Here is a 14,907-nt window from a genome sequence, read left to right as displayed (position 1 = left end):
CTGAGGTGCTTCTTCTTTACATTGGTGCTTAACATGCAGAGGCATCTCCTGCTCCTCACAGAGAGGGTAGATTGTTTCTGGATTATGTGTGTGCTTGTGCTGTGAGGAAGATTGAGGGTTTTCTGTTTGAACTGATGCAGGCAGTTTGTACGGAACAGTCATTCCTGCCCAGTGTGTGCATTCAGGAACAATAGTGGCAGGGAGGGTGGGGAAGTGCAGTAAAACAAGCGTGGCGTCAACAGTCTCTTGTCTCTCCAGCCCTTCTGTATTGCTTGTTTAAAGGTGTGTTAAGCAGTGGTTGAAGCTTAAATCTGTAGAACGAGTTGGTGACCTGCTGTATGTTGTACACAGGTTGTTACAGTGGGAAGGTGGCAGAAGAGGTTGACTTAATAGGTATGTGCTTTGAGTTGTGTTTATTTGTGTACCCTAACAAAATGCTGAAATTCGTTGCTCCCCATTTAATTACTTGTTTGCTGATTGTGTATTGAGGGTGTGTGGTAATGTGGTTCTGCAATTTTTTTGATACTGCCTAGTGCCTGATATTGAATTGTAGAAGGAACTGTAGGTGCCTTTTGGATAAGCATTTTTGGTTTTGAGTTATTCACCTGAAGTCTGGCTAAGTTAAAGACACCCTGTTTTTTGGCTGTAAAGAGCTGTTTTGGAGGGATTTGTTGTCTTATTCCGATGTACCGGCTTCAGAGAGAGCCTTGAAGGTGAGGCCTAATTTAAATAAATCTCTCCCATATGCAGCATTATCTTGATTTAAAGAAGCTGAAATGAGGCACAGGAATTTTTTAGAGATTTCCAAGGGAATTAATTAGAATGTAAATAATTTTCAGGTACTGTATTTACTGAAAAAACATTCTGAGGATGGATTTTAAATACTGTTGCTACTTGTAGAATGGGCTGCCTCTGTTTTTTTGCTTTTTCACCTACCTTCAGTAGCTATGGTAGCTACTGAATTTATATTATCTATCACTGTATGAGCAGTCAGTAACATTGCAGTGTGAAGTGCTGACCACTTACTAACATCTAACTGCCAATATGCTGGTGCCAGAGGCCTCGCTCCTTATGCTTAAGTATGTGCATATGACATGAGTGTTACAGCTCACACACTGTATCTGATCAGGCAGGAGAGCTGGCTTTTGCTTCCATGTTTCTCAAGGTTTTGCAAACCCTGGTACCAAAGCTATGTGACCACTATATCTTTTTTTTTTCATTAGGATTAATCAGTGCAGATATGAGGAGTCCCATGGAGAATTTTTGTGATGTTCTACAGCATGAACATATGCAGTATTTTATTTATGACTTATTTTTGTATGCTTTTACTTCACATACAGTATAGTATGGCCAGTCTTCGCGAGCGAAGATTTGGGAAAGGTCATTAACCCTTCGAGCCTGCGCAGTGGATTTTTTAGGTGAGACACAGTGTGCGCTGAACTGAGCCCACCCTTTAATCCTGAGGTTCATCTGCCGGGGCCGAGCGAGCTTGGACAGTGGCAGCAAGGTCCTCAGGACGTAGGTTTGTTTAGAGTGACCTTCTCTTAGATGGATGGCCTCACAGGGCTGACGAGCTCCATCTGCCCGGGGGAGTTTTACCCTGAGTGGGAATCGAACCCGGGTCGCAGCGGTGAGAGCACTGCAACCGAACCACTAGACCATGAAAGGAGAAAACACTGTTGCTGATGTGGCCTGTACTCCCATATATGGAAGGTGTTGCCAACCAAATACAGATGTACTGTGCTCCATATTGGTCTTTTATATGCCATATATTACCTTCAGTGATGGCCTTATACCAGTGCTTTGGAAAAAAAGAAGTGTGTCTGTTTGATTTTAAAGTGTTGTGAAGGCAGGGGTTTTGCAGACGTGTTTCATTGCAAAATCAGCAAGGTTTATGTACTAAGTGGAGATGCCATCCATTTAAATGGGTACCCTTACTGTACAGTGTAGCCTAAAGGCAGTTGTTACTGTGTCCTGGTTTCATTACACAAGAGTTCTGATATCACCCCTTAACAAGGTTGTGTGTTTGCCATCTAGACTTTTTCCCAACCCCACTTGGTAGGCTGCTGCCTACAGCTATGAATGAGGACCAGGACTCTCTACAGTGGATCAGTTAAGTGTTTGCATTTCTTCAGGTATGTGGGTAGTTCTTGTATCTTCAGTCTTAATTACAGGACAAAACAAGGGCTTTAGTGCTTAACTGGGATGGACACTAAAATACTGTCTAAGTGTTTCCACATGTTAAGTTCATCCATAAAAAAGGAGTTTGGGAGGTCTTAAGTATTTTAAGTTGTCTGATATTTCAGAATGTTTGATTTTCATTAGCGAGACCATTCCTTGCTTATCGTTTGGTGAACTTCTCACAGACACTTTCTTAGTATATGAATGCGTCACAAACACTGATGAACTTAATCCAGTAATGTTTCTGGAACAAGGGAGTAGTGCTTTCCCTGTTGCATCTTCTAAAGAGTCTGAAGCAAAAAGAAAAAGTGGTCCTTCCACGGTCTTAGAGCTGCAACTTAAATCCAGGTGATTTGATCCTTCCTTTATCGAAACCGCTGTAAAAGGGAAACTGCAATTAAATCACTTTAAGTTTCAGTTACTTGACTAACAGACACTACATTAAAGAGGCAGAACACTACACCTCTCAATTAAATTGCTTGGAGAGAGATAATAATATCCACATGTTCTAACACCTGTGGGAAGAGGCTGCTCACCTCCGAGAAGAGCAGGCATTACAGTGCTCTGCACAGGACCAGAGCTGCACCAGAAATGGCAGTTTTTAAAGACACAGAATGGGTTGGAAAGAATGGATCAATCCACGCAACCCAGGTTCTTATCCTAAGCAAAGACAACTTGCTGAAATCCAACACAGTCTATTTTTGTGTATTGTACGTATAATGAAACATAGTGTTAGCACTTAGAGTTATGGAGCTTGTACTTCTCAGTAATTGCTATGTAGAAATTTGACTGGTAAGGATTGACTTTGCAAGATGCATTAGAGAAATGCACATGTGAGATGCGTAACATGCATCTCTTTTTCACTGATACTACATGGCTCTAAAACTATACCTTGTGAGGAAGCTTTGAAGTAAATTATAGTTGCCACATTATCATCATGGCTAGGCTTCGCGAATGAAGATTTGGGGAGGGCTCTACCCACTCTTGTTACAAGCACACTGGTGGCTTAAAAGGCCAATACAAGATAGGCACGTCAAGTTGCAAAAGGCTCAGCAGAAAGACTCCTTAGGTGGTATATTCTGCAAGACACGATTCTTTCTGCGTTGTCTTTTCTCCTCCAGAGTGATCCTACGTGCTTTCTCAAAAGCGTCAGCAGCGTTATAGATGGTGTGTCTCCAGACCTCCCAATTGGAGGCCAGAGTAGACCAGTTATGTTGAACAATATGGCCAAGGCTGAGATGTTGTTTCCGGGAGTTCTTGTATCTTCTCTTCGGGGCTCCTCTCTTTGCGGCTCCTCTCTCTTGCGGTGGCAAGTTCACCATAAAGCAAGATCTTAGGGAGGCGGTGGTCCTTCATCCTGGAGACGTGTCCTGCCCAATGCAGCTGTGTTCTCAGCAGCATGGTCTCAATACTTGTGACTGCTGCTTGTTCTAGAACAGATGTATTGGTCACATAATCTGACCAGTGGATGTTTAGGATTGTGCAGAGACAGCGTTGATGGAAGCGTTCTAGGAGTCGCAGGTGGTGACAGTAGATGACCCATGATTCGGATCCATATAAGAGAGTAGACAGCACAATGGCTTTGTAAACACTGATCTTGGTAATTTTCTTCAGGTGTTTATTTCGCCAAACTCTTTTATGAAGCTTTCCGAAGGCACTATATGCCTTTGCTAACCTGTTGTCTATCTCTCTGTCAGTCTTACCATCCGAGGAGATGAGGCTACCGAGGTAATTAAACTGCTGGACTGATTTGAGCTCTGATTGGCCAATGGTGATATGGGAAGACTTCCTGAGGTGCAGGTTGATAGAGAACTTCTGTCTTCTTTAAGCTGACTTCCAGCCCAAAGAGCTCAGCAGCGTCTGTAAAGCGGGATGTTAAACGCTGCAGGGCTGCTTCTGTGTGAGCAACAAGGGCGGCGTCATCAGCATAAAGCAGCTCCCGGACAAGATGGTTTAAGGTCTTGGTGTGGGCCTTCAGTCACCTTAGATTGAATAGGCTTCCATCAGTACAATATCGAATGTAGATACCGTCCTGATCATCGAGGTCTGCTGTGGCCCTTTGGAGCATCATGCTGAAAAAGACTGTGAATAGGGTTGGTGCAAGAACGCAACCTTGTTTCACACCATTGGTTATTAGAAAGGGCTCAGAAAGTGCATTGCCATATCTGACTTGTCCGTGCTGATCCTCATGGAGTGAGATGATCATTTTGAGGAACTTGGGGGGACAACCTAAACGTTCCAAAATCTGCCAGAGACAGAGACCTTTCCTGCTCAGAGTATCAAAAGCCTTGGTGTGGTCAACAAAGGTTACATAGAGACCTTTGTTCTGTTCCCTACACTTCTCTTGCAGTTGTCTGAGAACAAATACCATGTCTGTGGTGCTCCTGTTGGCTCTGAAACCACATTGGCTTTCAGGTAGAATTCCTTCTGCTATAGCAGGTATTAATCTGTTTAAAAGTATTCTTGCCAGGATTTTGCCAGCAGTGGAGAGCAGAGTAAAAGCACAGTAATTTGAACAGTCTGATTTAGTACCTTTCTTTTTATATAGGGTGATGATGACTGCATCACGAAGGTCTGATGGTAGTTCACCTAATTCCCAACAGCGCACCACAAATTCATGAAATTTAACATGGAGTGCAAGGTCCCCATATTTCCAGACTTCAGGTGGAATTCCATCAACCCCAGCTGCCTTGCCAATTTTCACCTGCTGTATGGCCTTGAGGGTTTCTCCTGAAGTGGGGGCAGTATCCAATTCATACTTCACTGGTTGTTGTGTGATGGACTGAATGGCTGTGTCTTGGACTACATGGCTGGTACTGAAAAGGGTCTGTAAGTGTTCAGACCATCGATTCAGAATGGAGGTTTTATCTGTTAGAAGCGTTTGCCCATCAGCGCTGAGCAGAGGGCTTTGGACCTAGTATGTAGGCCTGTATGCTGTTTTCAAGGCCTCATAGAATCCTCTGTGATCTCCCGAATCTGCGCATAGTTGAGTTTTTTCAGCTAGATCGATCCACCACTTGTTGTGGATGTCACGGAGTTTCTGTTGGATCTTGCTGCATGCAAGACGAAAGGCTGTTTTTCTTGCATGACAGGATGGCAGTGCAAGGTGTGCTTGGTGGGTGGTTCTCTTCTTCCTCAACAAGTCCTGGATCTCTTAATTGTTTTCATCAAACCAGTCCTTCTTCTTCTTGAAGGAGAACCCTAGGAATTCTTCAGAGGACTGCTGGATGCTGTTTTTAATATGGTGCCCAAAGTGTTTCAGGAGAGGCATCTATAGAATCTATGGAATGGTTTTCGAGCCTAGTTTGAAGATTTGCCTGGAATCTGTCTCTTACTGTGGCTTATTGGAGATTGTTAGAATTGCTCATAGATTTAGCCACTTGGATCTCTCTATGATCGGTAGCATTGCTTAACTTTTCTTCTAGCTTTTATTGTTTTGATTCGTGATACATCGCAGATGATACTTTTTTCACTTTTCAGCCCAGGGTTTCAGAAACTTTTAAATGTGATGACCCTAGAAGATTATTTGGAAGGCCACTAGAAAGAGCATTGGCATTGCTCTCATTTTCTGGTTCTAAAGAAAAGGAACAAGGTTCACAAGGTCACAGTAGAGATGCTGTTTTTCTACTGAGTCCAGAGGAGAAAAAAATCTCTTCCCAATATCTGTGGGTAGGACATGAGTGGAGCACTTTGTAAATAAGACACTTGAACCAGTGTGCACCATAGTCAGAGGTGATTTTTGCCATCTGTTTGTCTGTAGCAGAAAACACCCGTTTGTTGTCATTGTTATTCTTTGCACTGGTCTTTGTGAAAAGGTTTTGAAGTGAAGGTTTGGTATGTCGAGGCACATTTCACACCACTGGCCCTCCTTATGGTAAGACCTTGAGCTTACTTGCATTTGTGCTTTCTGCCCTTTCTGCCAGGAGATGTGGATTTTCCTTGGCTAGGAATTGATGGGAGAGAAAGAAGAAGAGAGTTTTAAGTGGCATGATTTATGCAGGAACTTCTGCCCTTTATTAATTGATAATAGAAAATCATTCTGAAGAGCTTAATTCTTCCTCCCTCCACCGTCACTGTGAAGTTGAGATGAAGTCCTGCAATCAGAAGAAACTACTGAAGTCCAGTATTCTATGGGAAGGTGCACTTGGCCTTTTGCAGGGGACTAGGTTTTTCCTTTATTAAGATTCTGTCCTTTTTTTACCAAGAATCTTTTATTTCCTAGTAGGTTTTATTAATTTTTTGTCCTCTATCTGTGCTGTTTCACTGAGTGAAAAATAGTCGTGGGAGTGAAAGTGAGGACAAATGGTGAAACATGTATCCTGACAGAACGGAAATGTGCTCTCCATATATTGCCTTTCATTCCACAATATGATTTGGGAGATGATTTTTTGTTCCTCATTCACTTAAAAGATCTTTGAAGCAATTTGTAGAGATATGATTCTGATGGTTTCTTTGTTACTTATGTAGGAGTTCTAAATGTTCCTCTTCTGATTAATGACAGCTATTGATTTTTTCCTTCTCCCCATAGTTTTCTCAGTAGAGCTTGCTTTCTTCCTGTGAAATCAGCATCCTCAAAGACAGAAATTACTGATTCGAAGAGAACAAGAAGCCTAGCATTTGATTCTTATAAAAAATAAAATTACTTTTATTATTATTAGTCTCCTTCTTATTGTCTCTCCTTTTTCATTGTTTTTCATTCTTCTTTTTTTCTCCTGTATTTTTGTCTAACCTGTGCATTCATTCCCCTTTGTGAACAGAAATGTTTGAGTTTTTTAGTAGATCAGCTGCATCTGATCATTTAGAATTTCCAATTCTAAATTTCCAATTAGAATTTAGAATTTAGAACACCTTTCATAGAATCACAGAATTCTTTAGGTTGGAAAAGACCTCTAAGATCATGGAGTCCAACCATTAAACCAGCACCACTGTGGTCACCACTAAACCATGTCCTCAAGTGCCACATCCAGAAGTTTTTCTGAGCACTTCCAGATATGGTGATTCCGCCATCTCCCTTGGCAGCCTGTTCCAATGGCTGACCACCCTTTTAGTGCAAAGATTTTTGTTAATATCCAGTCTAAGCTTCCCTTGGTACAGCTTGAATCCATTTCCTCTCATCCAAAAGCTAGTTGCCTGGGAGAAGAGACCGCCCTGCACTGCACTACAACCTTCTCTCAGGCTGTTGTAGAGAGAGATAAGGTCTCCTGAGCCTCCTTTTCTCCTGGAGGCACGACTCCAGCTCCCTCAGCTACTCCTCATAAGACTTTTCCTCCAGACCCTTCACGAGCTCTGTTTCCCTTCACTGGACATACTCCAGTACCTCAATGTCCTTTTTGAAGTGAGGGACCCAGAACTGGATACAGTACTCAAGATGCAGCCTCAACAGTGCCAAGTACAGTGGGGCAATCCCTTCCTCTGGTCCTGCTGGCCATGCTGGCCATGCAATTGCTGATACAAGGCAGGATGCCATTGGCTTTCTTGGCCACCTGGGCACACTGCTGGTTCATGTTCAGTTGGGTGTCAATCAGCACCCCCAGGTCTTTTTTCCACTAGGCAGCTTTTGAGCCACTCTTCCCCTAGCCTGTAGTGGTCCCTGGGTTTGTTGTGACCCAAGGACTTGGCACTTGACCTTATTGAACCTCATACAATTGGCCTTGGCCCATTGATGCAGTGAAGAACTCTCTGCAGAGCGTTCGTACGCTCCTGCACAACTTGATGTCATCTGCAAATTTACTGAGGGTGCCACTCGGTCCTCTCATCCAGATCATCAGTAAAGTTGTTAAACAGGACTGCCCCCAGTATTGAGCCCTGGGGAACACCCACTAGTGACTGGCTGCCAGCTGATATAACTCTGTTCACTACTGCCCTCTGGGCCCAGCCACCTAATCAGTTTTTATCTGGCAAACAGTGCACTTATACATACCATGGGAAGCCAGTTTCTGCAAGGGAATGCTGTGGGAAATGGTGTCAAAAGCTTTATTATGTCTATGTAGACAACATCCACAGCATTTCTCTCATCCACTAAGTGGGTTACCTTGTTGCAGGAGATCAGGTTGGTCAAGCAGGATCTACAAACCCATGCTGGCTGTGCCTGATTCCCTGGTTGTCCTGTATGGCCATTATGGAACTCAAGGTGATATGTTCCATAACCTTCCTTGGCAGTGAGGTCAGATTGACAGGTCTGTATTTCTCTGGATCCTACTACTGGCCCTTATTGTGACCAAGACAGCCTCTGACCGCCACATCTGCCAATAATCCTTCTCTGTTCGCAAACAGCAGGTCCAGTGTGGTGCCAGCCCTTGTCTCACTCATCCACTGTGTTGGGAAGTTATCTTCCACACAGTCCAGGAACTTTGTGGATTGTTTCCTGTCTATTGTGTTGTATTTCCAGCAGACATCTTGTAAGTTGAAATCCTCTGTGAGAAGAAGTACCTGCGATCAGAGAGTTCTGCCAGCTGTTTACAGACTATTTAATTCGCCTCTTCACCTTGGTGGTCTATAGCAGACTCCCACCAGGACAGTTCCTTTTACTCTGGTCACTGTAATAATTTTCAGAATGATCACTCTTCCTTGAAATGTTCTGTGATTCTGTAAAAGAGTAGGGGTAGTAGTTTGTTCTACCCTATATCAGTATCACTGTCTCTTTATATACCAGTCATATGGTATATATGCATATAGCTCGAGAACCATTCCACTGGAGAAACCACTGCATGACTCTCTTTGTAAGCTGTTTTGCTGTGTTGTATCTTAACATCAAAAAAACTTTTTTTAGTAATGCTGTGCCAGTACAAAGGAAGTATAAATAGTGCAGATCACATCAAGGGTGTGAACAGGCGTAATAGATAAAAATTCATATCATCCTAGGCACACTCATAACTGTGTGTGCCGAAGGACTTCCTTTGCTGGTGTTCAAACCGTTGACATCAATATTGTGTACTTATGAGCCACTATTTTTATTTCTTTGTTTCCTCTTTGTCTTGGTTTCTGTTTTGTCAGTATGCTATCTTACTAATGATTCACTCTGAGCAATCAATCACATCATCTAACTCATTTCAAACAAACAATGAAGCCATTTGACTTAGATATTTTGAGGTCCCGTTCCAGCAGTATTGCAGGTATGGGTAGTGAACGCATGAGTATAAATATAAAAGAGAAAATATCTTTTTGAGATGTTAGTTTGTTAACATTAGAAATGTCTTCAGGTTAAAGGAGGTTCAGGTTGTTTGGGTAATGGCTGTGAGCTTTAGGGGTCTGTAAGAGTAAAAGTGGTAGATTACTGCAACACAGAGCTGCTTGGAAAGTATCCAGTAAAAGCTTGAACCTTTTCCAGGAAAATAGGCTTTGAATGTGCTGACTATAACAAGAGAGCATTTGAAGCTAATTTGTTAGTGGGTTTGTTATCACTGTTTACTTCAAATTTGATCTCTTAAGATGTTTTGGAAAAAGAATTAAGCTAAGCATCAATATTAAGAATTGTGGTTGTAAAAATTAGTGATACTTAGATAAAAACCTTTTGCAAATCCTTTTTACCCATTTGCTAAGACATGACTTTGGAGTTATTTTATTCCTTAGTGTAGACTGCCTGGAAGAATATACAGAAAATAAAATACCATTAGGAGCAACCAAATGTTATCTTTATTTGACATGTGTTAATATGTTTTGAATGTTTTACTTCAGTTTTTACTACTGAGCTGATTTAAATGATCATCTTCCTAAATATATTACTAAAAAGAATGCAGTCTACTTTTTTTGTCTTCTTTCTGATTGCTGTGTTTACCCCTTGCTCTTATATTTTTTGTGTGTTGGATCTTCTTAAAAACATTGCATTTTGCGGTTCTGTAGGGCATATTTCTTGGTAGCCAACTTTTGCTGTTCTTATTTTCAGATAGTTTTGGAAAATTTACAGCATCATAAAGCCTAGTTTCCAAGTTTTCACCTATTATGCATAGATGCTGAAGATGTATGCTTGACTTTACACATATTGAAGTCAATTGTGATGGGATTCTCTAAAGTTAACCACATGCTAAGAGTTCATAAATAATGTGACTAAGGATAACAAATTAAAAAGAAAATGAAGAAAGAGGAAGAGAAGGGATTACAGCAACATCAAAAAATTATGTGTTGCTCATTTTCAGGCTTTCTTTGCAAGTTTTATAATTGTGTAGGATTTTTTGATCTAAATTCATGTTACATGCAGAAACAAATATGAACTTTCTTCTGTAGTGGAATATTTCTGTGTGTGGAGAGTATCTGTCGGTTGTCTTACTACTCCGTGTCTTTGACATTTTGATGACTAGAGGAGATCAGGCTTTTTTACCACTTTGGACCACTAACCTGATGCCCAGTGGACTAAAGAATTGCCCCTGTTTTTATAACTTTCCCTGTAACCAAATAACTGCATGCGGGCCACCTGATGCTCACCAGTGACACCTATGGACACGGGAAAAGCAAAACCAAGCTGCGAATGTTGTGGGTGTTTGAATACAGCAGTAGCTTTCAGAGGTCATGGAAATGGCAGTCGAGAGATGTGATGTCGCTTTGTCTTTACTTTCTTGGCTAAGCTTATTAGCAAAAAGCACTAATTATGTGATTATATACTTTTATTTTCTCTTCTATATTCTGTGAGCAAAAGCCTGCTCAGTGCTTCACTTGAATTTGTGTCATTTCTGGGTTTGAACCAGTGCCTTTTTGGTGTTCGCATCGTCCATTGTAATGGAGGTGGTCATAGTCCGTAGTCCTTTCCCATACCAATGCAATCCTAGTCCATAATCCTTCTGTTATTGGACATTTACTTCCAGCCCAGCCTAACAGCATGCACATTACCTGTGTCTGTGTGGCGTAGGCATATGGGGCCATGCTGAAATTTTGGGTGTTAACTTAGATTTCTTTAACAGTCTGCTTTTCATACCGTTTTCTTTGTGCTGCTACAAGTGACTGAATTTCTGCTGCATTAGTGAATGACACTTTGTCACTACAGGGGCCATGTTCTTTCCAGATTTTAGGTTCCCATCACTTCTAATCGAAGAACTTGCAGTTCTCCATGGCAGGAAGGCTTCGAGTTTGGTTTTCTTTTTCCTGCTACTCTCTGCCGTTATTTTCAGAGCTCTCTGCAATGCAACTTGCAGTGAAAACACATTGGTTCTTGGCCAAGAGGGACTGGGCCAGCCAAGCTGTTCAGGGTGATCCCAAGCTGCTAGGCACTGAAGTGCCATTACTCTTAATGACCATACTATACCTGAGAGGCATTAGTGATGTTCAGTACATCCAAGATTCAGTCTGTGCTGTTGTCTTGCTGAGCTATGTGGAGAGGTTCCCAACAAAGAGCAGTAAAAAAGGGCATTACATTTTTATTGCAGTTTTCTTCCAGCTTTTTGGAAACCATCCTATATCCACAGAGGAGGTCAAATAGTGCAAATATGGTAGGTCAGTAGGGATCTATACAGGTTGTACAATACTGTAAAATGAGTGTCTCTTTTTGGTTGACAGTGTAATAGTTAACAAGGGAAAAGCTCACTGTTGATACTCTTGAGCTCTTCTCAAAGTCTTTGTTTTAAGCTGCTGGCAAGAATAAGGCAGAGTTCTTCTTGCAGTACATTACAGCATATTGTCAAAAAGGAATGGGAAGTTCCTTGCTCAAAATCAGCTGATAGAACACAGATTATTTTGTCCATCCCTTTTCTTTTGCTTGCTCTTCTCCTCCCTCCCCAGATCAGGCATGCCTGATTGTTTCCTTGCTTTAAGGCAGCCCCATTCAAACCGAAGCTAAACAATACACTGTTTGCTCTTGAGTTGTTTCATTAGAATTAATTTAAAATTCTGAAAAACAAAGCATACTGCCATAAGAGCATCAAGCAAGCAAAATGTGTTTGATGCTTTCTACAAGGAACACCTGCTAGAATTACATGGGTTTGCAAGCAGGGAAAAGATTGAGCCTTCCCTTCTTCTTCCACCTGGAAGAATGTTCTTTCTGGTTTTGATTTTGTTGTTGTTGTGTGGTCCCCACCCCTTTTGTATTTTTTTTCCCCTCACCATTCTTTTGGATCATTCCCCTCTTTTCCCTGGCACAGATCTTGAGTGGATGACACGTGTGTGCTACCACCAGTCTGATTCCACTGCATGGCTTTTATTTCCAAGAGGAAGAGGAGGATCTGTACTTTAGGGGTGGGGTGTTAAGGAAGGCCTGCAGTGTACTGCAAGAGTTATCTAGCATGCTGTGTGTGACTTGCAGCCTTTTACTTTCAGCTCACCCTTATGTAAAGATTCATGCTAGGGGAGGGAAGGGAATAGTAAAGTGAGCAACGTGTCTGTTGATTTTCAAGAGATAGGTTGCAGGGTGGGAAGTAAATTTAAGTTCTAATGAAAACCAAACAAAAGTAGAACTCAAGCCTTAGCAATTAGAAATTTAAAGTGGAATGGTTTTATGCAAAGCAAATTACATTTTTTTTTTCTTCTGAAGTCCTGTATACAGACATGCGGGGGGAGAGAACAATCCCAGAGGACTTAGGGGATTTACCTGAATCCTGAGCAATGGCTGCTTGAAACCCAAAATTTCAGAGTTAATCTAGTTATTGTATGAACAGAAATTAGTTGGGACTGTTAGCATGCAAGCCTTAGATCTGAACAGATCTTTCTTGGGATATATTTAACTAAACTTTTTCACCTGTTTGATTTTTTGTTTTGATCTGTTTTTTTTGCCCTTGCCTTCCCAATGAATAGCAACTATCCCACAGTGGTTAGTATAGCACAGAGCTTGATGCAGCCCTGGTTGAGGTCAAGCACTCCAGTTCGAACCTCTCAAGGGCTTTCTCTCTGTGTTGCCAGTGTACTGGTAAAAATGACTTTAAACTCTTGTCAGTGCAGTTACTGGTGCATGCATCACAGTCCCACTCAAATAAACCTGTCACAACACAGAGTCAGCAGCTAGAGAAGACTACAAGGGCAGGCCTCTAGCTTTTCATTCAAGCATCACTAAACGTGCACAGAGTACCCAATTATTTCAGCATTATTGAGGAAGCCTACAGGAGGATCCAAGCCTTGCTACATTAGATTTTCTTTAGTAATTTGCTCAAGTACCGCTGAGGACACTTAAAGGGCTTAAAACGGTGGCTGCAACCAGTTTCCTTTTCTGGATTGTTAATTTGGGTTTTCTCTTTCAAATTAACTTTCACTGCATGCTGTGTAGTGGTGCTGGGAGAACTGTTTAACACTAATTTTCTCAATTTTCAGCTTTTTTTTATTATATAACTGCTTTTATAGTTACATGTGTTTTGATTAGACGTGTACGTGTGTGTTTCTGCTAGAAAGAGAAAAATGTAATACTTCTGTCAGAAAAATAGAGATTTCTCCAAAAATGGGAACATTCCCTTCCTTTATTCTTTTTTTTCCTTTTATTTTGTTTTATTTTCATTGTTGTTGTTCTTCTTTTGCAGCCTGAAGTTTACTGAATGTATTGTGTCCAAACATATGGACATTTTTAAAACACCAGGATGTTTGTGTGTTGATATCTGAATTGATCAGATGCATTGGTTGATCTAATCAATCACAGTTGATGTATATAAGCAATCAGACAACCCCCAGCTCCCTGAACAAATTCAATATCTGTGTTTTGTTTTTCACAGCAGCAACAGCTTCAGGCCCAGCACTTGTCACACGGACATGGTCTTCCCGTGCCGCTCACTCCGCACCCCTCGGGCTTGCAGCCTCCAGCCATCCCACCCATTGGCAGCAGTGCTGGTCTCCTGGCACTCTCCAGTGCGCTGGGTGGGCAGTCACACCTCCCAATTAAAGATGAGAAGAAGCACCATGATAATGATCACCAAAGAGGTCGGTGCTGACAGATGAGTGTGTGGCTTTGTTTGTTTCCCTTCTTTTTTTAAAAAATTCTCCTGTTAAAAAAAAGGGCGGGGGGGGGGAGGAGAGGAGGGGAGAGAGATTTTCAGAAGAATTCCAAGCTAATTACTTCAGTGTTTATTATCTAACAGTAGCCAGAAATTGTGTTCAAGTGCTAGAAATCCAGTTTTATAAATCTGGCTGCACAGCATTAATAATTAACTGTACTGAAAAGTTAACATCTGTGAAATTTATTATTTAACAGACATCAGGATTCTTTCTTCCCAGTGTGATAAATGTATAATTTTATGTAAACTAACCGGTACTTTTCTCTTTCTCTCTTCCCCCATCTCCATCTCCTGCCATCGTCTCTTCCCCTCCTTATGCATGCAGACAGAGACTCCATCAAGGTAGGATTCCATTTCATAGGTGTAAAGGGTAGCTTGACAGAGCTGTAGGCACACTGCATTTTTCTGAAGTATGGCCCAGAGTGGTGGAAAAAGTCACCAAGTGAAACTGGGTTGTGATACTCGTGTAGCAGCACCCTGCATAGATTGTGTATCACATTTAGGAAGTGGCTGGTAGTGGGACAGCTAGGATTGCAAGCAACATGCTGAGCAGCAGGTTTGCTCGAACAGCATCAAGGCTGTTTTTGGTTAGAGTGAAAAGTCTGCCTGGGGTCCCTGCCCACGCTTCTGAGACAGAAACAATTAGCCATTAGCCTTAAATAATTTGGAGACTGTAAACTGTAATTTTGATATTTCCTTATAATGCACTTATGAAAGGAGAGCTCTGTCTCTCTCAGAGGAGAGGTGGGGTGCTGCCTGCTGTCCTGACTCAAGTAGTTGGAGAGGAGTGAGCTGCCTTTTCCTACTCTGATGAACGTGGTACTCACACTGA

General features: G+C 41.8%; 1 protein-coding gene across 2 annotated transcripts in view; it reads left to right on the top strand.

Moving 5' to 3' along the window:
* The window catches only part of TLE4 (TLE family member 4, transcriptional corepressor), a 100,112-nt gene that overhangs the window by 42,700 nt on the left and 42,505 nt on the right, over window positions 1–14,907 (top strand). The window contains exons 7-8 of one of the 2 annotated variants that reach the window (XM_027737154.2): window positions 13,800–14,001; window positions 14,401–14,417. In XM_027737154.2, the coding sequence (XP_027592955.1) occupies window positions 13,800–14,001; window positions 14,401–14,417 (219 nt within the window). Of the gene's footprint in view, window positions 1–13,796; window positions 14,002–14,400; window positions 14,418–14,907 lie in introns of both variants that reach the window. The other variant, XM_027737153.2, reaches the window with a different exon arrangement.

This window comes from Pipra filicauda, unplaced genomic scaffold (genome assembly GCF_003945595.2).
Source record: "Pipra filicauda isolate LSUMZ 115617 unplaced genomic scaffold, ASM394559v2 scaffold466_size504700_pilon, whole genome shotgun sequence".
NCBI classification, from domain to species: Eukaryota; Metazoa; Chordata; class Aves; order Passeriformes; family Pipridae; genus Pipra; species Pipra filicauda.
The sequence above is the reverse complement of the archived record's forward strand: the minus strand, read 5'-3'. Positions and strand labels throughout refer to the sequence as shown.